General features: G+C 52.0%; 1 protein-coding gene across 2 annotated transcripts in view; it reads right to left on the reverse strand.

Moving 5' to 3' along the window:
- MARK4 (microtubule affinity regulating kinase 4) overlaps window positions 1–24,963 on the reverse strand; it is a 404,265-nt gene that overhangs the window by 289,619 nt on the left and 89,683 nt on the right. For both annotated transcript variants that reach the window (XM_063950480.1, XM_063950481.1), the window contains 2 exons: window positions 18,153–18,209; window positions 17,823–18,059 (listed from right to left, as the gene is read on the reverse strand). In XM_063950480.1, coding sequence (XP_063806550.1) covers window positions 17,823–18,059; window positions 18,153–18,209 — 294 coding nt within the window. The remainder of the gene's footprint in view (window positions 1–17,822; window positions 18,060–18,152; window positions 18,210–24,963) is intronic.

Here is a 24,963-nt window from a genome sequence, read left to right on the forward strand (position 1 = left end):
TGATCAGGGTGAGAGCAGCGCTCGGCAGGTGACTGCGTATCATGGGACGCCCTGGATTATCTCCTTACAGAGCTACATAGTCACCTCACTCCCTCTTATCCATATGTAATGATCAGGGTGAGAGCAGCGCTCGGCAGGTGACGGTGTATCATGGGACGCCCTGGATTATCTCCTTACAGAGCTACATAATCACCTCACTCCCTCTATCCATATGTAATGATCAGGGTGAGAGCAGCGCTCAGCAGGTGACTGTGTATCATGGGACGCCCTGGATTATTTCCTTACAGAGCTACATAGTCACCTCACTCCCTCTATCCATATGTAATGATCAGGGTGAGAGCAGCGCTCAGCAGGTGACTGTGTATCATGGGACACTCTGGATTATCTCCTTACAGAGCTACATAGTCACCTCACTCCCTCTATCCACATGTAATGATCAGGGTGAGAGCAGCGCTCGGCAGGTGACTGTGTATCATGGGACGCTCTGGATTATCTCCAAACAGAGCTACATAGTCACCTCACTCCCTCTATCCATATGTAATGATCAGAGTGAGAGCAGCGCTCGGCAGGTGACTGTGTATCATGGGGCGCCCTGGATTATCTCCTTACAGAGCTACATAGTCACCTCACTCCCTCTATCCATATGTAATGATCAGGGTGAGAGCAGCGCTCGGCAGGTGACTGTGTATCATGGGACGCCCTGGATTATCTCCTTACAGAGCTACATAGTCACCTCACTCCCTCTATCCATATGTAATGATCAGGGTGAGAGCAGCGCTCAGCAGGTGACTATGTACTATGGGACGCCCTGGATTATCTCCTTACAGAGCTACATAGTCACCTCACTTCCTCTATCCATATGTAATGATCAGGGTGAGAGCAGCGCTCGGCAGGTGACTGTGTACTATGGGACGCCCTGGATTATCTCCTTACAGAGCTACATAGTCACCTCACTCCCTCTATCCATATGTAATGATCAGGGTGAGAGCAGCGCTCAGGAGGTGACTGTGTATCATGGGACGCCCTGGATTATCTCCTTACAGAGCTACAAAGTCACCTCACTCCCTCTATCCATATGTAATTATCCGAGTGAGAGCAGCGCTCGGCAGGTGACTGTGTACTATGGGACACCCTGGATTATCTCCTTACAGAGCTACATAGTCACCTCACTCCCTCTATCCATATGTAATGATCAGGGTGAGAGCAGCGCTCAGCAGGTGACTGTGTATCATGGGACACTCTGGATTATCTCCTTACAGAGCTACATAGTCACCTCACTCCCTCTATCCACATGTAATGATCAGGGTGAGAGCAGCGCTCGGCAGGCGACTGTGTATCATGGGACGCTCTGGATTATCTCCAAACAGAGCTACATAGTCACCTCACTCCCTCTATCCATATGTAATGATCAGAGTGAGAGCAGCGCTCGGCAGGTGACTGTGAATCATGGGGCGCCCTGGATTATCTCCTTACAGAGCTACATAGTCACCTCACTCCCTCTATCCATATGTAATGATCAGGGTGAGAGCAGCGCTCGGCAGGTGACTGTGTATCATGGGACGCTCTGGATTATCTCCTTACAGAGCTACATAGTCACCTCACTCCCTCTATCCATATGTAATTATCAGGGTGAGAGCAGCGCTCGGCAGGTGACTGTGTATCATGGGACGCCCTGGATTATCTCCTTACAGAGCTACATAGTCACCTCACTCCCTCTATCCATATGTAATGATCAGGGTGAGAGCAGCGCTCAGCAGGTGACTATGTACTATGGGACGCCCTGGATTATCTCCTTACAGAGCTACATAGTCACCTCACTTCCTCTATCCATATGTAATGATCAGGGTGAGAGCAGCGCTCGGCAGGTGACTGTGTACTATGGGACGCCCTGGATTATCTCCTTACAGAGCTACATAGTCACCTCACTCCCTCTATCCATATGCAATGATCAGGGTGAGAGCAGCGCTCAGGAGGTGACTGTGTATCATGGGACGCCCTGGATTATCTCCTTACAGAGCTACAAAGTCACCTCACTCCCTCTATCCATATGTAATTATCCGAGTGAGAGCAGCGCTCGGCAGGTGACTGTGCATCATGGGACGCCCTGGATTATCTCCTTACAGAGCTACATAGTCACCTCACTCCCTCTATCCATATGTAATGATCAGGGTGAGAGCAGCGCTCGGCAGGTGACTGTGTATCATGGGACGCCCTGGATTATCTCCTTACAGAGCTACACAGTCACCTCACTCCTTCTATCCATATGTAATGATCAGGGTGAGAGCAGCGCTCGGCAGGTGACTGTGTATCATGAGGCGCCCTGGATTATCTATTTATAGAGCTACACAGTCACCTCACTCCCTCTATACATATGTAATGATCAGGGTGAGAGCAGCGCTCGGCAGGTGACTGCGTGTCATGGGACGCCCTGGATTATCTCCTTACAGAGCTACATAGTCACCTCACTCCCTCTTATCCATATGTAATGATCAGGGTGAGAGCAGCGCTCGTCAGGTGACGGTGTATCATGGGACGCCCTGGATTATCTCCTTACAGAGCTACATAATCACCTCACTCCCTCTATCCATATGTAATGATCAGGGTGAGAGCAGCGCTCAGCAGGTGACTGTGTATCATGGGACGCCCTGGATTATCTCCTTACAGAGCTACATAGTCACCTCACTCCCTCTATCCATATGTAATGATCAGGGTGAGAGCAGCGCTCAGCAGGTGACTGTGTATCATGGGACACTCTGGATTATCTCCTTACAGAGCTACATAGTCACCTCACTCCCTCTATCCACATGTAATGATCAGGGTGAGAGCAGCGCTCGGCAGGTGACTGTGTATCATGGGACGCTCTGGATTATCTCCAAACAGAGCTACATAGTCACCTCACTCCCTCTATCCATATGTAATTATCAGGGTGAGAGCAGCGCTCGGCAGGTGACTGTGTATCATGGGATGCCCTGGATTATCTCCTTACAGAGCTACATAGTCACCTCACTCCCTCTATCCATATGTAATGATCAGGGTGAGAGCAGCGCTCGGCAGGTGACTGTGTATCATGGGACGCCCTGGATTATCTCCTTACAGAGCTACATAGTCACCTCACTCCCTCTATCCACATGTAATGATCAGGGTGAGAGCAGCGCTCGGCAGGTGACTGTGTATCATGGGACGCTCTGGATTATCTCCAAACAGAGCTACATAGTCACCTCACTCCCTCTATCCATATGTAATGATCAGAGTGAGAGCAGCGCTCGGCAGGTGACTGTGTATCATGGGGCGCCCTGGATTATCTCCTTACAGAGCTACATAGTCACCTCACTCCCTCTATCCATATGTAATGATCAGGGTGAGAGCAGCGCTCGGCAGGTGACTGTGTATCATGGGGCGCCCTGGATTATCTACTTACAGAGCTACATAGTCACCTCACTCCCTCTATCCATATGTAATGATCAGGGTGAGAGCAGCGCTCGGCAGGTGACTGTGTATCATGGGACGCCCTGGATTATCTCCTTACAGAGCTACATAGTCACCTCACTCCCTCTATCCATATGTAATGATCAGGGTGAGAGCAGCGCTCGGCAGGTGACTGTGCATCATGGGACGCCCTGGATTATCTCCTTACAGTTCTACAGTCACCTCACTCCCTCTATCCATATGTAATGATCAGGATGAGAGCAGCGCTCGGCAGGTGACTGTGTATCATGGGACGCCCTGGATTATCTCCTTACAGAGCTACATAGTCACCTCACTCCCTCTATCCATATGTAATGATCAGGGTGAGAGCAGCGCTCGGCAGGTGACTGTGTATCATGGGGCACCCTGGATTATCTCCTTACAGAGCTACATAGTCACCTCACTCCCTCTATCCGTATGTAATGATCAGGGTGAGAGCAGCGCTCGGCAGGTGACTGTGTATCATGGGTCGCCCTGGATTATCTACTTACAGTTCTACAGTCACCTCACTCCCTCTATCCATATGTAATGATCAGGGTGAGAGCAGCGCTCGGCAGGTGACTGTGTATCATGGGGCACCCTGGATTATCTCCTTACAGAGCTACATAATCACCTCACTCCCTCTATCCATATGTAATGATCAGGGTGAGAGCAGCGCTCGGCAGGTGACTGTGTATCATGGGACGCCCTGGATTATCTCCTTACAGTTCTACAGTCACCTCACTCCCTCTATCCATATGTAATGATCAGGGTGAGAGCAGCGCTCGGCAGGTGACTGTGTATCATGGGACGCCCTGGATTATCTCCTTACAGAGCTACATAGTCACCTCACTCCCTCTATCCATATGTAATGATCAGGGTGAGAGCAGCGCTCGGCAGGTGACTGTGTATCATGGGGCACCCTGGATTATCTCCTTACAGAGCTACATAGTCACCTCACTCCCTCTATCCATATGTAATGATCAGGGTGAGAGCAGCGCTCGGCAGGTGACTGTGAATCATGGGGCGCCCTGGATTATCTTCTTACAGAGCTACATAGTCACCTCACTCCCTCTATCCATATGTAGTGATCAGGGTGAGAGCAGCGCTCGGCAGGTGACTGTGTACTATGGGACGCCCTGGATTATCTCCTTACAGAGCTACACAGTCACCTCACTCCCTCTATCCATATGTAATGATCAGGGTGAGAGCAGCGCTCGGCAGGTGACTGTGTATCATGGGACGCTCTGGATTATCTCCTTACAGAGCTACATAGTCACCTCACTCCCTCTATCCATATGTAATGATCAGGGTGAGCGCAGCGCTCGGCAGGTGACTGTGTATCATGGGACGCTCTGGATTATCTCCTTACAGAGCTACAGTCACCTCACTCCCTCTATCCATATGTAATGATCAGGGTGAGAGCAGCGCTCGGCAGGTGACAGTGTATTATGGGACGCCCTGGATTATCTCCTTACAGAGCTACATAGTCACCTCACTCCCTCTATCCATATGTAATGATCAGGGTGAGAGCAGCGCTCGGCAGGTGACTGTGTATCATGGGACGCCCTGGATTATCTCCTTACAGAGCTACATAGTCACCTCACTCCCTCTATCCATATGTAATGATCAGGGTGAGAGCAGCGCTCGGCAGGTGACTGTGTATCATGGGACGCCCTGGATTATCTCCTTACAGAGCTACATAGTCGCCTCACTCCCTCTATCCATATGTAATGATCAGGGTGAGAGCAGCGCTCGGCAGGTGACTGTGTACTATGGGACGCCCTGGATTATCTCCTTACAGAGCTACATAGTCACCTCACTCCCTCTATCCATATGTAATAATCAGGGTGAGAGCAGCGCTCGGCAGGTGACTGTGTATCATGGGACGCCCTGGATTATCTCCTTACAGAGCTCCATAGTCACCTCACTCCCTCTTATCCATATGTAATGATCAGGGTGAGAGCAGCGCTTGCCAGGTGACTGTGTATCATGGGACGCTCTGGATTATCTCCTTACAGAGCTACATAGTCACCTCACTCCCTCTATCCATATGTAATAATCAGGGTGAGAGCAGCGCTCGGCAGGTGACTGTGTACTATGGGACGCCCTGGATTATCTCCTTAGAGAGCTACACAGTCACCTCACTCCCTCTATCCATATGTAATGATCAGGGTGAGAGCAGCGCTCGGCAGGTGACTGTGTATCATGGGACGCTCTGGATTATCTCCTTACAGAGCTACATAGTCACCTCACTCCCTCTATCCATATGTAATGATCAGGGTGAGCGCAGCACTCGGCAGGTGACTGTGTATCATGGGACGCTCTGGATTATCTCCTTACAGAGCTACATAGTCACCTCACTCCCTCTATCCATATGTAATGATCAGGGTGAGAGCAGCGCTCGGCAGGTGACTGTGTATCATGGGGCGCCCTGGATTATCTCCTTACAGAGCTACATAGTCACCTCACTCCCTCTATCCATATGTAATGATCAGGGTGAGAGCAGCGCTCGGCAGGTGACTGTGTATCATGGGACGCCCTGGATTATCTCCTTACAGAGCTACAGAGTCACGTCACTCCCTCTATCCATATGTAATGATCAGGGTGAGAGCAGCGCTCGGCAGGTGACTGTGTATCATGGGACGCTCTGGATTATCTCCTTACAGAGCTACACAGTCACCTCACTCCCTCTATCCATATGTAATGATCAGGGTGAGAGCAGCGCTCGGCAGGTGACTGTGTATCATGGGACGCTCTGTATTATCTCCTTACAGAGCTACAGAGTCACCTCACTCCCTCTATCCATATGTAATGATCAGGGTGAGATCAGCGCTCGGCAGGTGACTGTGTACTATGGGACGCCCTGGATTATCTCCTTGCAGAGCTACACAGTCACCTCACTCCCTCTATCCATATGTAATGATCAGGGTGAGATCAGCGCTCGGCAGGTGACTGTGTATCATGGGACGCCCTGGATTATCTCCTTACAGAACTACATAGTCACCTCACTCCCTCTATCCATATGTAATGATAAGGGTGAGAGCAGCGCTCGGCAGGTGACTGTGTATCATGGGACGCCCTGGATTATCTCCTTACAGAGCTACATAGTCACCTCACTCCCTCTATCCATATGTAATGATCAGGGTGAGAGCAGCGCTCGGCAGGTGACTGTGTATCATGGGACGCCCTGGATTATCTCCTTACAGAGCTGCATAGTCACCTCACTCCCTCTATCCATATGTAATGATCAGGGTGAGATCAGCGCTCGGCAGGTGACTGTGTACTATGGGACGCCCTGGATTATCTCCTTACAGAGCTACACAGTCACCTCACTCCCTCTATCCATATGTAATGATCAGGGTGAGATCAGCACTCGGCAGGTGACTGTGTATCATGGGACGCTCTGTATTATCTCCTTACAGAGCTACAGAGTCACCTCACTCCCTCTATCCATATGTAATGATCAGGGTGAGATCAGCGCTCGGCAGGTGACTGTGTATCATGGGACGCCCTGGATTATCTCTTTACAGAGCTACATAGTCACCTCACTCCCTCTATCCATATGTAATGATCAGGGTGAGAGCAGCGCTCAGCAGGTGACTGTGTATCATGGGACGCCCTGGATTATCTCCTAACAGAGCTACATAGTCACCTCACTCCCTCTATCCATATGTAATGATCAGGGTGAGAGCAGTGCTCGGCAGGTGACTGTGTATCATGGGACGCTCTGGATTATCTCCTTACAGAGCTACAGAGTCACCTCACTCCCTCTATCCATATGTAATGATCAGGGTGAGAGCAGTGCTCGGCAGGTGACTGTGTATCATGGGACGCTCTGGATTATCTCCTTACAGAGCTACAGAGTCACCTCACTCCCTCTATCCATATGTAATGATCAGGGTGAGAGCAGTGCTCGGCAGGTGACTGTGTATCATGGGACGCTCTGGATTATCTCCTTACAGAGCTACAGAGTCACCTCACTCCCTCTATCCATATGTAATGATCAGGGTGAGAGCAGCGCTCGGCAGGTGACTGTGTACTATGGGACGCCCTGGAGTATCTCCTTACAGAGCTACACAGTCACCTCACTCCCTCTATCCATATGTAATGATCAGGGTGAGATCAGCACTCGGCAGGTGACTGTGTATCATGGGACGCCCTGGATTATCTCCTTACAGAGCTACATAGTCAACTCACTCCCTCTATCCATATGTAATGATCAGGGTGAGAGCAGCGCTCGGCAGGTGACTGTGTATCATGGGACGCCCTGGATTATCTCCTTACAGAGCTACATAGTCACCTCACTTCCTCTATCCATATGTAATGATCAGGGTGAGAGCAGCGCTCGGCAGGTGACTGTGTATCATGGGACACCCTGGATTATCTCCTTACAGAGCTACATAGTCACCTCACTCCCTCTATCCATATGTAATGATCAGGGTGAGAGCAGCGCTCGGCAGGTGACTGTGTACTATGGGACGCTCTGGATTATCTCCTTACAGAGCTACATAGTCACCTCACTCCCTCTATCCATATGTAATGATCAGGGTGAGAGCAGCGCTCGGCAGGTGACTGTGTATCATGGGACGTCCTGGATTATCTCTTTACAGAGCTACATAGTCACCTTACTCCCTCTATCCATATGTAATGATCAGGGTGAGAGCAGCGCTCGGCAGGTGACTGTGTATCATGGGGCGCCCTGGATTATCTCCTTACAGAGCTACATAGTCACCTCACTCCCTCTATCCATATGTAATGATCAGGGTGAGAGCAGCGCTCGGCAGGTGACTGTGTATCATGGGGCGCCCTGGATTATCTTTTTACAGAGCTACACAGTCACCTCACTCCCTCTATCCACATGTAATGATCAGGGTGAGAGCAGCGCTCGGCAGGTGACTGTATCATGGGACGCTCTGGATTATCTCCTTACAGAGCTACATAGTCACCTCACTCCCTCTATCCATATGTAATGATCAGGGTGAGAGCAGCGCTCGGCAGGTGACTGTGTATCATGGGACGCTCTGGATTATCTCCTTACAGAGCTACATAGTCACCTCACTCCCTCTATCCATATGTAATGATCAGGGTGAGCGCAGCGCTCGGCAGGTGACTGTGTATCATGGGACGCTCTGGATTATCTCCTTACAGAGCTACAGTCACCTCACTCCCTCTATCCATATGTAATGATCAGGGTGAGAGCAGCGCTCGGCAGGTGACAGTGTATTATGGGACGCCCTGGATTATCTCCTTACAGAGCTACATAGTCACCTCACTCCCTCTATCCATATGTAATGATCAGGGTGAGAGCAGCGCTCGGCAGGTGACTGTGTATCATGGGACGCCCTGGATTATCTCCTTACAGAGCTACATAGTCACCTCACTCCCTCTATCCATATGTAATGATCAGGGTGAGAGCAGCGCTCGGCAGGTGACTGTGTATCATGGGACGCCCTGGATTATCTCCTTACAGAGCTACATAGTCGCCTCACTCCCTCTATCCATATGTAATGATCAGGGTGAGAGCAGCGCTCGGCAGGTGACTGTGTACTATGGGACGCCCTGGATTATCTCCTTACAGAGCTACATAGTCACCTCACTCCCTCTATCCATATGTAATAATCAGGGTGAGAGCAGCGCTCGGCAGGTGACTGTGTATCATGGGACGCCCTGGATTATCTCCTTACAGAGCTCCATAGTCACCTCACTCCCTCTTATCCATATGTAATGATCAGGGTGAGAGCAGCGCTTGCCAGGTGACTGTGTATCATGGGACGCTCTGGATTATCTCCTTACAGAGCTACATAGTCACCTCACTCCCTCTATCCATATGTAATAATCAGGGTGAGAGCAGCGCTCGGCAGGTGACTGTGTACTATGGGACGCCCTGGATTATCTCCTTAGAGAGCTACACAGTCACCTCACTCCCTCTATCCATATGTAATGATCAGGGTGAGAGCAGCGCTCGGCAGGTGACTGTGTATCATGGGACGCTCTGGATTATCTCCTTACAGAGCTACATAGTCACCTCACTCCCTCTATCCATATGTAATGATCAGGGTGAGCGCAGCACTCGGCAGGTGACTGTGTATCATGGGACGCTCTGGATTATCTCCTTACAGAGCTACATAGTCACCTCACTCCCTCTATCCATATGTAATGATCAGGGTGAGAGCAGCGCTCGGCAGGTGACTGTGTATCATGGGGCGCCCTGGATTATCTCCTTACAGAGCTACATAGTCACCTCACTCCCTCTATCCATATGTAATGATCAGGGTGAGAGCAGCGCTCGGCAGGTGACTGTGTATCATGGGACGCCCTGGATTATCTCCTTACAGAGCTACAGAGTCACGTCACTCCCTCTATCCATATGTAATGATCAGGGTGAGAGCAGCGCTCGGCAGGTGACTGTGTATCATGGGACGCTCTGGATTATCTCCTTACAGAGCTACACAGTCACCTCACTCCCTCTATCCATATGTAATGATCAGGGTGAGAGCAGCGCTCGGCAGGTGACTGTGTATCATGGGACGCTCTGTATTATCTCCTTACAGAGCTACAGAGTCACCTCACTCCCTCTATCCATATGTAATGATCAGGGTGAGATCAGCGCTCGGCAGGTGACTGTGTACTATGGGACGCCCTGGATTATCTCCTTGCAGAGCTACACAGTCACCTCACTCCCTCTATCCATATGTAATGATCAGGGTGAGATCAGCGCTCGGCAGGTGACTGTGTATCATGGGACGCCCTGGATTATCTCCTTACAGAACTACATAGTCACCTCACTCCCTCTATCCATATGTAATGATAAGGGTGAGAGCAGCGCTCGGCAGGTGACTGTGTATCATGGGACGCCCTGGATTATCTCCTTACAGAGCTACATAGTCACCTCACTCCCTCTATCCATATGTAATGATCAGGGTGAGAGCAGCGCTCGGCAGGTGACTGTGTATCATGGGACGCCCTGGATTATCTCCTTACAGAGCTGCATAGTCACCTCACTCCCTCTATCCATATGTAATGATCAGGGTGAGATCAGCGCTCGGCAGGTGACTGTGTACTATGGGACGCCCTGGATTATCTCCTTACAGAGCTACACAGTCACCTCACTCCCTCTATCCATATGTAATGATCAGGGTGAGATCAGCACTCGGCAGGTGACTGTGTATCATGGGACGCTCTGTATTATCTCCTTACAGAGCTACAGAGTCACCTCACTCCCTCTATCCATATGTAATGATCAGGGTGAGATCAGCGCTCGGCAGGTGACTGTGTATCATGGGACGCCCTGGATTATCTCTTTACAGAGCTACATAGTCACCTCACTCCCTCTATCCATATGTAATGATCAGGGTGAGAGCAGCGCTCAGCAGGTGACTGTGTATCATGGGACGCCCTGGATTATCTCCTAACAGAGCTACATAGTCACCTCACTCCCTCTATCCATATGTAATGATCAGGGTGAGAGCAGTGCTCGGCAGGTGACTGTGTATCATGGGACGCTCTGGATTATCTCCTTACAGAGCTACAGAGTCACCTCACTCCCTCTATCCATATGTAATGATCAGGGTGAGAGCAGTGCTCGGCAGGTGACTGTGTATCATGGGACGCTCTGGATTATCTCCTTACAGAGCTACAGAGTCACCTCACTCCCTCTATCCATATGTAATGATCAGGGTGAGAGCAGTGCTCGGCAGGTGACTGTGTATCATGGGACGCTCTGGATTATCTCCTTACAGAGCTACAGAGTCACCTCACTCCCTCTATCCATATGTAATGATCAGGGTGAGAGCAGCGCTCGGCAGGTGACTGTGTACTATGGGACGCCCTGGAGTATCTCCTTACAGAGCTACACAGTCACCTCACTCCCTCTATCCATATGTAATGATCAGGGTGAGATCAGCACTCGGCAGGTGACTGTGTATCATGGGACGCCCTGGATTATCTCCTTACAGAGCTACATAGTCAACTCACTCCCTCTATCCATATGTAATGATCAGGGTGAGAGCAGCGCTCGGCAGGTGACTGTGTATCATGGGACGCCCTGGATTATCTCCTTACAGAGCTACATAGTCACCTCACTTCCTCTATCCATATGTAATGATCAGGGTGAGAGCAGCGCTCGGCAGGTGACTGTGTATCATGGGACACCCTGGATTATCTCCTTACAGAGCTACATAGTCACCTCACTCCCTCTATCCATATGTAATGATCAGGGTGAGAGCAGCGCTCGGCAGGTGACTGTGTACTATGGGACGCTCTGGATTATCTCCTTACAGAGCTACATAGTCACCTCACTCCCTCTATCCATATGTAATGATCAGGGTGAGAGCAGCGCTCGGCAGGTGACTGTGTATCATGGGACGTCCTGGATTATCTCTTTACAGAGCTACATAGTCACCTTACTCCCTCTATCCATATGTAATGATCAGGGTGAGAGCAGCGCTCGGCAGGTGACTGTGTATCATGGGGCGCCCTGGATTATCTCCTTACAGAGCTACATAGTCACCTCACTCCCTCTATCCATATGTAATGATCAGGGTGAGAGCAGCGCTCGGCAGGTGACTGTGTATCATGGGGCGCCCTGGATTATCTTTTTACAGAGCTACACAGTCACCTCACTCCCTCTATCCACATGTAATGATCAGGGTGAGAGCAGCGCTCGGCAGGTGACTGTATCATGGGACGCTCTGGATTATCTCCTTACAGAGCTACATAGTCACCTCACTCCCTCTATCCATATGTAATGATCAGGGTGAGAGCAGTGCTCGGCAGGTGACTGTGTATCATGGGACGCCCTGGATTATCTCCTTACAGAGCTACACAGTCACCTCACTCCCTCTATCCATATGTAATGATCAGGGTGAGAGCAGCGCTCGGCAGGTGACTGTGTATCATGGGACGCTCTGGATTATCTCCTTACAGAGCTACATAGTCACCTCACTCCCTCTATCCATATGTAATGATCAGGGTGAGAGCAGTGCTCGGCAGGTGACTGTGTATCATGGGACGCCCTGGATTATCTCCTTACAGAGCTACATAGTCACCTCACTCCCTCTATCCATATGTAATGATCAGGGTGAGAGCAGCGCTCGGCAGGTGACTGTGTATCATGGGACGTCCTGGATTATCTCCTTACAGAGCTACATAGTCACCTCACTCCCTCTATCCATATGTAATGATCAGGGTGAGAGCAGTGCTCGGCAGGTGACTGTGTATCATGGGACGCCCTGTATTATCTCCTTACAGAGCTACATAGTCACCTCACTCCCTCTATCCATATGTAATGATCAGGGTGAGAGCAGCGCTCAGCAGGTGACGGTGTATCATGGGACGCCCTGGATTATCTTCTTACAGAGCTACAGTCACCTCACTCCCTCTATCCATATGTAATGATCAGGGTGAGAGCAGCGCTCGGCAGGTGACTGTGTATCATGGGACGCCCTGGATTATCTCCTTACAGAGCTACATAGTCAACTCACTCCCTCTATCCATATGTAATGATCAGGGTGAGAGCAGTGCTCGGCAGGTGACTGTGTATCATGAGGCGCCCTGGATTATCTCCTTACAGAGCTACATAGTCACCTCACTCCCTCTATCCATATGTAATGATCAGGGTGAGAGCAGCGCTCGGCAGGTGACTGTGTTTTATGGGGCGCCCTGGATTATCTCCTTACAGAGCTACACAGTCACCTCACTCCCTCTATCCATATGTAATGATCAGGGTGAGAGCAGCGCTCGGCAGGTGACTGTGTATCATGGGACGCTCTGGATTATCTCCTTACAGAGCTACATAGTCACCTCACTCCCTCTATCCATATGTAATGATCAGGGAGAGAGCAGCGCTCGGCAGGTGACTGTGTATCATGGGACGCCCTGGATTATCTCCTTACAGAGCTACATAGTCAACTCACTCCCTCTATCCATATGTAATGATCAGGGTGAGAGCAGCGCTCGGCAGGTGACTGTGTATCATGGGACGCCCTGGATTATCTCCTTACAGAGCTACATAGTCACCTCACTCCCTCTATCCATATGTAATGATCAGGGTGAGAGCAGCGCTCGGCAGGTGACTGTGTTTTATGGGGCGCCCTGGATTATCTCCTTACAGAGCTACATAGTCACCTCACTCCCTCTATCCATATGTAATGATCAGGGAGAGAGCAGCGCTCGGCAGGTGACTGTGTATCATGGGGCGCCCTGGATTATATTTTTACAGAGCTACACAGTCACCTCACTCCCTCTATCCATATATAATGATCAGGGTGAGAGCAGCGCTCGGCAGGTGACTGTGTACTATGGGACGCCCTGGATTATCTCCTTACAGAGCTACATAGTCACCTCACTTCCTCTATCCATATGTAATGATCAGGGTGAGAGAAACGCTCGGCAGGTGACTGTGTACTATGGGACGCCCTGGATTATCTCGTTACAGAGCTACACAGTCACCTCACTCCCTCTATCCATATGTAATGATCAGGGTGAGAGCAGCGTTCGGCAGGTGACTGTGTATCATGGGACGCTCTGGATTATCTCCTTACAGAGCTACATAGTCACCTCACTCCCTCTATCCATATGTAATGATCACGGTGAGCGCAGCGCTCGGCAGGTGACTGTGTATCATGGGACGCCCTGGATTATCTCCTTACAGAGCTACATAGTCACCTCACTCCCTCTATCCATATGTAATGATCAGGGTGAGAGCAGCGCTCGGCAGGTGACTGTGTATCATGGGGCGCCCTGGATTATCTTCTTACAGAGCTACACAGTCACCTCACTCCCTCTATCCATATGTAATGATCAGGGTGAGAGCAGCGCTCGGCAGGTGACTGTGTATCATGGGACGCCCTGGATTATCTCCTTACAGAGCTACCCAGTCACCTCACTCCCTCTATCCATATATAATGATCAGGGTGAGAGCAGCGCTCGGCAGGTGACTGTGTATCATGGGACGCCCTGGATTATCTCATTACAGAGCTACATAGTCACCTCACTCCCTCTATCCATATGTAATGATCAGGGTGAGAGCAGCGCTCGGCAGGTGACTGTGTATCATGGGACGCCCTGGATTATCTCCTTACAGAGCTACATAGTCACCTCACTCCCTCTATCCATATATTATGATCAGGGTGAGAGCAGCGCTCGGCAGGTGACTGTGTATCATGGGACGCCCTGGATTATCTCCTTACAGAGCTACATAGTCACCTCACTCCCTCTATCCATATGTAATGATCAGGGTGAGAGCAGCACTCGGCAGGTGACTGTGTACTATGGGACGCCCTGGATTATCTCCTTACAGAGCTACACAGTCACCTCGCTCCCTCTATCCATATGTAATGATCAGGGTGAGAGCAGCGCTCGGCAGGTGACTGTGTATCATGGGACGCTCTGGATTATCTCCTTACAGAGCTACATAGTCACCTCACTCCCTCTATCCATATGTAATGATCAGGGTGAGAGCAGCGCTCGGCAGGTGACTGTGTATCATGGGACGCATTGGATTATCTCCTTACAGAGCTACATAGTCACCTCACTCCCTCTATCCATATGTAATGATCAGGGTGAGAGCAGCGCTCGGCAGGTGACTGTGTACTATGGGACGCCCTGGATTATCTCCTTACAGAGCTACATAGTCACCTCACTCCCTCTATCCATATGTAATGATCAGGGTGAGAGCAGCACTCGACAGGTGACTGTGTATCATGGGACGCCCTGGATTATCTCCTTACAGAGCTACATAGTCACCTCACTCCCTCTATCCATATGTAATGATCAGGGTGAGAGCAGCACTCGGCAGGTGACTGTGTATCATGGGACGCCCTGGATTATCTTCTTACAGAGCTACATAGTCACCTCACTCCCTCTATCCATATGTAATGATCAGGGTGAGAGCAGCGCTCGGCAGGTGACTGTGTATCATGGGATGCTCTGGATTATCTCCTTACAGAGCTACATAGTCACCTCACTCCCTCTATCCATATGTAATGATCAGGGTGAGAGCAGCGCTCGGCAGGTGACTGTGTATCATGGGACGCTCTGGATTATCTCCTTACAGAGCTACATAGTCACCTCACTCCCTCTATCCATATGTAATGATCAGGGTGAGAGCAGCGCTCGGCAGGTGACTGTGTATCATGGGACGCCCTGGATTATCTCCTTACAGAGCTACAGTCACCTCACTCCCTCTATCTATATGTAGTGATCAGGGTGAGAGCAGCGCTCGGCAGGTGACTGTGTATCATGGGACGCCCTGGATTATCTCCTTACAGAGCTACATAGTCACCTCACTCCCTCTATCCATATGTAATGATCAGGGTGAGAGCAGCGCTTGGCAGGTGACTGTGTATCATGGGGCGCCCTGGATTATCTCCTTACAGAGCTACACAGTCACCTCACTCCCTCTATCCATATGTAATGATCAGGGTGAGAGCAGCGCTCGGCAGGTGACTGTGTATCATGGGACGCCCTGGATTATCTCCTTACAGAGCTACATAGTCACCTCACTCCCTCTATCCATATGTAATGATCAGGGTGAGAGCAGCGCTCGGCAGGTGACTGTGTATCATGGGACGCCCTGGATTATCTCCTTACAAAGCTACAGTCACCTCACTCCCTCTATCCATATGTAATGATCAGGGTGAGAGCAGCGCTCGGCAGGTGACGGTGTATCATGGGGCGCCCTGGATTATCTCCTTACAGAGCTACATAGTCACCTCACTCCCTCTATCCATATGTAATGATCAGGGTGAGAGCAGCGCTCGGCAGGTGACTGTGTATCATGGGACGCCCTGGATTATCTCCTTACAGAGCTACATAGTCACCTCACTCCCTCTATCCATATGTAATGATCAGGGTGAGAGCAGCGCTCGGCAGGTGACTGTGTATCATGGGACGCTCTGGATTATCTCCTTACAGAGCTACATAGTCACCTCACTCCCTCTATCCATATGTAATGATCAGGGTGAGAGCAGCGCTCGGCAGGTGACTGTGTATCATGGGGCGCCCTGGATTATCTCCTTACAGAGCTACATAGTCACCTCACTCCCTCTATCCATATGTAATGATCAGGGTGAGAGCAGCGCTCGGCAGGTGACTGTGTATCATGGGACGCCCTGGATTATCTCCTTACAGAGCTACATAGTCACCTCACTCCCTCTATCCATATGTAATGATCAGGGTGAGAGCAGCGCTCGGCAGGTGACTGTGTATCATGGGACGCCCTGGATTATCTCCTTACAGAGCTAGTCACCTCACTCCCTCTATCCATATGTAATGATCAGGGTGAGAGCAGCGCTCGGCAGGTGACTGTGTATCATGGGACGCCCTGGTTTATCTCCTTACAGAGCTACATAGTCACCTCACTCCCTCTATCCATATGTAATGATCAGGGTGAGAGCAACGCTCGGCAGGTGACTGTGTATCATGGGACGCTCTGGATTATCTCCTTACAGAGCTACATAGTCACCTCACTCCCTCTATCCATATGTAATGATCAGGGTGAGAGCAGCGCTCGGCAGGTGACTGTGTATCATGGGACGCCCTGGATTATCTCCTTACAGAGCTACATAGTCACCTCACTCCCTCTATCCATATGTAATGATCAGGGTGAGAGCAGCGCTCGGCAGGTGACTGTGTATCATGGGACGCCCTGGATTATCTCCTTACAGAGCTAGTCACCTCACTCCCTCTATCCATATGTAATGATCAGGGTGAGAGCAGCGCTCGGCAGGTGACTGTGTACTATGGGACACCCTGGATTATCTTCTTACAGAGCTACATAGTCACCTCACTCCCTCTATCCATATGTAATGATCAGGGTGAGAGCAACGCTCGGCAGGTGACTGTGTATCATGGGACGCTCTGGATTATCTCCTTACAGAGCTACATAGTCACCTCACTCCCTCTATCCATATGTAATGATCAGGGTGAGAGCAGCGCTCAGCAGGTGACGGTGTATCATGGGACGCCCTGGATTATCTCCTTACAGAGCTACAGTCACCTCACTCCCTCTATCCATATGTAATGATCAGGGTGAGAGCAGCGCTCGGCAGGTGACGGTGTATCATGGGACGCCCTGGATTATCTTCTTACAGAGCTACATAGTCACCTCACTCCCTCTATCCATATGTAATGATCAGGGTTAGAGCAGCGCTCGGCAGGTGACTGTGTATCATGGGACGCCCTGGATTATCTTCTTACAGAGCTACAGTCACCTCACTCCCTCTATCCATATGTAATGATCAGGGTGAGAGCAGCGCTCGGCAGATGACTGTGTATCATGGGTCGCCCTGGATTATCTACTTACAGAGCTACAGTCACCTCACTGATATCTACTGTGTCACATTTCTTACCAGCTACAAATCTAAGAGCTTTACCTTAAGGTTCTGCCCATCGAAGGGTAGGGATCCACTGACCAGCGTGTAAAGGATGACCCCCAGGCTCCAGACGTCCACCTCAGGCCCATTGTACCTTTTACCCTGAAATAACTCAGGAGCGGCATATGGTGGGCTCCCGCAAAACGTGTCCAACTTCCCACCAGGTGTAAACTCATTACTGAAGCCAAAATCAGCAATCTTTATATTGGCCTCAGCGTCCAGGAGAAGATTCTCAGCCTGTGGGGACATTGAGAAGAAGGATGGAACTTAGGTCACTCTACAGGAAGAGAGGAGGAAGCTGAGGGAGCAGAACAAGAGCCGCAGTCTCACCTTGAGATCTCTATGAACAATGTTCTTCTGGTGACAGTAATGGACAGCAGAGACAATCTGTGAGAGAAAAACACAATTATTGTCCACATTTCATAGGAGCGATATGGCGGGGAGAGGATTATTTTTCAGTGGCACCTCCACCACTCCACGGGGCAGGAGAGAAATGGGGAATATTAGCCTATACCAGAGCTTGTCAACCTACAATAACATGATTACAGGACCCCAGCAAGTTACCGCAGACGAGCGCCGCACGTGTGGTCAGCACAGTAGCACTGCCTAGGCACAGGACAGAAGAGAAGAGAGGTCAGTGGACCACACACGCACAGTAGCACTGCCTAGGCACAGAAGAGAAGAGAGGTCAGCGGACCACACACGCACAGTAGCACTGCCTAGGCACAGGACAGAATAGAGGTCAGCGGACCACACGCACAGTAGCACTGCCTAGGCACAGGATAGAAGAGAAGAGAGGTCAGCGGACCACACACGCACAGTAGCACTGCCTAGGCACAGGATAGAAGAGAAGAGAGGTCAGCGGACCACACACGCACAGTAGCACTGCCTAGGTACAGGACAGAAGAGAGGTCAGCGGACCACACACACACAGTAGCACTGCCTAGGCACAGGACAGAAGAGAGGTCAGCGGACCACACACGCACAGCAGCACTGCCTAGGCACAGGACAGAAGAGAGGTCAGCGGACCACACACGCACAGCAGCACTGCCTAGGCACAGGACAGAAGAGAGGTCAGCGGACCACACACGCACAGCAGCACTGCCTAGGCACAGGACAGAAGAGAGGTCAGCGGACCACACACGCACAGTAGCACTGCCTAGGCACAGGACAGAAGAGAAGAGAGGTCAGCGGACCACACACGCACAGTAGCACTGCCTTGGTCGAGAAGAGAAGAGAGGTCAGCGGACCACACACGCACAGTAGCACTGCCTTGGTCGAGAAGAGAGGTCAGCGGACCACACACGCACAGTAGCACTGCCTAGGTCGAGAAGAGAAGAGAGGTCAGCAGACCACACACGCACAGTAGCACTGCCTAGGCACAGAAGAGAAGAGAGGTCAGCGGACCACACACGCACAGTAGCACTGCCTAGGTCGAGAAGAGAAGAGAGGTCAGCAGACCACACACGCACAGTAGCACTGCCTAGGCACAGAAGAGAAGAGAGGTCAGCGGACCACACACGCACAGTAGCACTGCCTAGGTCGAGAAAAGAAGAGAGGTCAGCAGACCACACACGCACAGTAGCACTGCCTAGGTCGAGAAGAGAAGAGAGGTCAGCAGACCACACACGCACAGTAGCACTGCCTAGGCACAGAACAGAAGAGAGGTCAGCGGACCACACACGCACAGTAGCACTGCCTAGGTCGAGAAGAGAAGAGAGGTCAGCAGACCACACACGCACAGTAGCACTGCCTAGGCACAGAAGAGAAGAGAGGTCAGCGGACCACACACGCACAGTAGCACTGCCTAGGCACAGAACCGAAGAGAGGTCAGTGGACCACACACGCACAGTAGCACTGCCTAGGCACAGAAGAGAAGAGAGGTCAGCGGACCACACACGCACAGTAGCACTGCCTAGGTCGAGAAAAGAAGAGAGGTCAGCAGACCACACACGCACAGTAGCCCTGCCTAGGTCGAGAAGAGAAGAGAGGTCAGCAGACCACACACGCACAGTAGCACTGCCTAGGCACAGAACAGAAGAGAGGTCAGCGGACCACACACGCACAGTAGCACTGCCTAGGTCGAGAAGAGAAGAGAGGTCAGCAGACCACACACGCACAGTAGCACTGCCTAGGCACAGAAGAGAAGAGAGGTCAGCGGACCACACACGCACAGTAGCACTGCCTAGGCACAGAACCGAAGAGAGGTCAGTGGACCACACACGCACAGTAGCACTGCCTAGGCACAGAAGAGAAGAGAGGTCAGCGGACCACACACGCACAGTAGCACTGCCTAGGCACAGGACAGAAGAGAGGTCAGCGGACCACACACGCACAGTAGCACTGCCTAGGCACAGGACAGAAGAGAGGTCAGCGGACCACACACGCACAGTAGCACTGCCTAGGCACAGGATAGAAGAGAAGAGAGGTCAGCGGACCACACACGCACAGTAGCACTGCCTAGGCACAGGATAGAAGAGAAGAGAGGTCAGCGGACCACACACGCACAGTAGCACTGCCTAGGTACAGGACAGAAGAGAGGTCAGCGGACCACACACACACAGTAGCACTGCCTAGGCACAGGACAGAAGAGAGGTCAGCGGACCACACACGCACAGCAGCACTGCCTAGGCACAGGACAGAAGAGAGGTCAGCGGACCACACATGCACAGTAGCACTGCCTAGGCACAGGACAGAAGAGAGGTCAGCAGACCACACACGCACAGTAGCACTGCCTAGGCACAGGACAGAAGAGAAGAGAGGTCAGTGGACCACACAGGCACAGTAGCACTGCCTAGGCACAGGACAGAAGAGAGGTCAGCGGACCACACACGCACAGTAGCACTGCCTAGGCACAGGACAGAAGAGAAGAGAGGTCAGCGGACCACACATGCACAGTAGCACTGCCTAGGCACAGGACAGAAGAGAAGAGAGGTCAGCGGACCACACATGCACAGTAGCACTGCCTAGGCACAGGACAGAAGAGAGGTCAGCGGACCACACACGCACAGTAGCACTGCCTAGGCACAGGACAGAAGAGAGGTCAGCGGACCACACACGCACAGTAGCACTGCCTAGGCACAGAAGAGAAGAGAGGTCAGCAGACCACACACGCACAGTAGCACTGCCTAGGCACAGGACAGAAGAGAGGTCAGCGGACCACACACGCACAGTAGCACTGCCTAGGCACAGGATAGAAGAGAGGTCAGCGGACTACACACGCACAGTAGCACTGCCTAGGCACAGGATAGAAGAGAGGTCAGCGGACTACACACGCACAGTAGCACTGCCTAGGCACAGGACAGAAGAGAGGTCAGCGGACCACACACGCACAGTAGCACTGCCTAGGCACAGGATAGAAGAGAGGTCAGCGGACCACACACGCACAGTAGCACTGCCTAGGCACAGGATAGAAGAGAAGAGAGGTCAGCGGACCACACACGCACAGTAGCACTGCCTAGGCACAGGATAGAAGAGAAGAGAGGTCAGCGGACTACACACGCACAGTAGCACTGCCTAGGCACAGGACAGAAGAGAGGTCAGCGGACCACACACGCACAGTAGCACTGCCTAGGCACAGGACAGAAGAGAGGTCAGCGGACCACACACGCACAGTAGCACTGCCTAGGCACAAGATAGAAGAGAAGATAGGTCAGCGGACCACACACGCACAGTAGCACTGCCTAGGCACAGGATAGAAGAGAGGTCAGCAGACCACACACGCACAGTAGCACTGCCTAGGCACAGGATAGAAGAGAAGAGAGGTCAGCAGACCACACACGCACAGTAGCACTGCCTAGGCACAGGATAGAAGAGAAGAGAGGTCAGCAGACCACACACGCACAGTAGCACTGCCTAGGCACAGGACAGAAGAGAAGAGAGGTCAGCAGACCACACACGCACAGTAGCACTGCCTAGGCACAGGACAGAAGAGAGGTCAGCGGACCACACACGCACAGTAGCACTGCCTAGGCACAGGACAGAAGAGAGGTCAGCAGACCACACACGCACAGTAGCACTGCCTAGGCACAGGATAGAAGAGAAGAGAGGTCAGCAGACCACACACGCACAGTAGCACTGCCTAGGCACAGGATAGAAGAGAAGAGAGGTCAGCAGACCACACACGCACAGTAGCACTGCCTAGGCACAGGACAGAAGAGAAGAGAGGTCAGCAGACCACACACGCACAGTAGCACTGCCTAGGCACAGGACAGAAGAGAGGTCAGCGGACCACACACGCACAGTAGCACTGCCTAGGCACAGGACAGAAGAGAGGTCAGCGGACCACATACGCACAGTAGCACTGCCTAGGCACAGTAGCTCCTCTCTCAGGCATGTGTCTTAGAATTAGGCCAATGTTCCCTTTATTCCCACTGTGAAGGCATTTGGGAGCGGGTGTGTGTGGGCAGGTAGACAGTAAGTGACAGGGGATGTAGTTATGTGACAATACCGACGCGGGATACCGCCCCCTCTCAATCCTGACGGCCGGCATGCCGACTAACAGGGACTTCGCACTTGTGAGTGTCCACAACACCCATAGAGTGGGAATAGAACCAAGTCTGCAAGGGACCCACCAACAGAGTGGGAACACCCCGCATTTGTCGGGATTCCGGGCGGCGGCATTTTACAGACTGTCGTGATTCCGGTGTCAGTCTCCTGAATACCGGGATCCTGACAGCTGGTATATTAACTGCACCCTGACAGGGGGAGGTAGTGACTGACAGGGGGAGGTAGTGGCTGACAGGGAGAGGTAGTGGCTGACAGGGAGAGGTAGTGGCTGACAGGGAGAGGTAGTGGCTGACAGGGAGAGGTAGTGGCTGACAGGGAGAGGTAGTGACTGACAGGGAGAGGTAGTGGCTGACAGGGAGAGGTAGTGGCTGACAGGGAGAGGTAGTGGCTGACAGGGAGAGGTAGTGACTGACAGGGAGAGGTAGTGGGTGACTAGGAGAGGCAGAAGCTGACAGGGAGAGGTAGTGGCTGACAGGGGGAGGTAGTGGCTGACAGGGGGAGGTAGTGGCTGACAGGGAGAGGCAGAGGGTGACAGGGAGAGGCAGAGGGTGACAGGGAGAGGCAGAGGGTGACTAGGAGAGGCAGAAGCTGGCTTGGAGAGGCAGAAGCTGGCTAGGAGAGGCAGTGGGGGACGGGGAAAGGCAGAGGATGACTAGGCAGAGGCAGAGGGTGACGAGGAGGCAGACCTTGACAGGGGTTGGCTGAGGGTGTCAGAGGCAATGCACAGTGAGATGGAGGGTGACAGAGGGTGACTAGGGAGAGACAGATGGTAACTAGGGAGAGGTAGTGGGAGGCATTGGATGATGGGGAGGCAGTAGGCAATGAGGCTGGCAGAGAGCGACTGGGGGATGGCAGTAGGTGGCAGGGAGATGCAGAGAGTGGCTAGGGAGAGATGTTGAGGTAGTGGCTGGCAGGGAGAGGCAGAGGCTGACTATAGAGAGGCAGAGGGTGACGGGGAGACAGACAGTGACAGGGGTTGGCAGAGGGTGTCAGGGGCATGGCACAGTGAGACGAAGGGCGACAGAGGGGGACTAGGGAGAGGCAGATGGTAACTATGGAGAGGTGGTGGGAGGCATAGGATGATGGGGAGGCAGTGGGTGATGAGGCTGGCAGAGAGAGACTGGGGGATGGCAGTAGGTGGCAGGGAGATGCATAGAGTGGCAGTTGAGGTAGTGGCTGGCAGGAAGAGGCTGACTATAGAGAGGCAGTGGGGGACGGGGGAAGGTAGAGGATGACTAGGGAGAGGCAGAGGGTGACGAGGAGGCATAGGTTGGCAGTGGGTGACGGGATGGCAGAGAAGCAGTAAGTGGCAGAGGGTGACTAAGGAGAGGCAGCGGGTGTTTAATTAATGAGGTTTCAACGTCTCTCTTCCACATCTTACACTGCATACTCCTCTGTTCCCCCCATACACAGCCTGCACCTGCTTCCTGGTCCCACCCCCCTCCCCCGTGGTTCCTGTAAAGGACATCCCCCCATGCGGTGTTATAGTACAAGAGGTTCTTCACAGACTCAGAATCCTATTCGCTGAGAGCAGGCTCTTTCGGACGTGACTGCGATCTGCCTGTTTCCTGGCTAATGGCGGTGATTTGGCTTCATAGAATGTGGTACTCGACTCTTCTACAGCGTCTTGCAGAAGGCCTGTGATTGTTACCATGCCGCCTGGATTCTCTTCATCAGGACCACTGGTGCACCACATTACCAGGTGCAGCCGCTGGAACCACATTACCAGGTGCAGCCGCTGGAACCACATTACCAGGTGCAGCCGCTGGAACCACATTACCAGGTGCAGCTGCTGGAGCCACATTCCTGCAGAGCAAAGGTTTCCCGGAAGCTGATTTTCCTTCTACACTTCGGGTCAGGCGAGTTGGCTGCTCCCTAGCACTGGGCTTGGAAGTCTTTATGTCACTTGGTGTGAAGGCCTTGGTTTCTCAATGACCTTATTCCAGCTATCTTGTGTTCTGTTCTTCAGGCGGAAGTGAATGCTGATCTTATCCTGGAGCTCGCGCAGGGTGCACCTACTACCATGTGACACCGTTTCTGCCTTGTCGGGCCCAGTCCCTTGGGTGCCTCTTGCCCCATGGTGTTGCTTTTCCTTCACTCAGGATATGTTTGAGCCCCTAGACTGAGAGACTCTCCCCTACTGTCTTGGAGAACAGTTCTGCTGCTGGCTTTCTATTCAGCACAGTGGGTGTCCGAGCTGGGCGCGCTCTCCTGTCGCTCCCCTTCCTTCAGTTTTCCATGATGGTCGGGCAAGCATAACATGCCACAGGTCGTCTGCGCCAGAGGTGGTCCTTCCTTCCACATTTATCAACCCATTGTGTTTTCTGGTTTGTCAGCTGATGATACGTATAACCCAGCTCTGGGTGTCTCATTCTGTGTCCACGCGCGCTACAAATTTTCTGAGAAAGAGATAATCTGCTGCGATCAGTGTTTGTGTGCAGCAGATCAGAAGCGCTACAGCCTTGCGACTGTGGACTGAGCACTTTGTCAAAGTCGAAAAATATTGCAGTACACACATCATGTACATACTACACACAGATGGCCTCCGTGCGCGTACTTGCTCTGCTGTGCGTGCACATATTCGCAATTTGCGTATGGTCGCTCCCGCGGTCGTGCGCATCAGTGCGTGGTA

Source organism: Pseudophryne corroboree, assembly GCF_028390025.1.
Source record: "Pseudophryne corroboree isolate aPseCor3 chromosome 8 unlocalized genomic scaffold, aPseCor3.hap2 SUPER_8_unloc_6, whole genome shotgun sequence".
NCBI lineage: Eukaryota > Metazoa > Chordata > Amphibia > Anura > Myobatrachidae > Pseudophryne > Pseudophryne corroboree.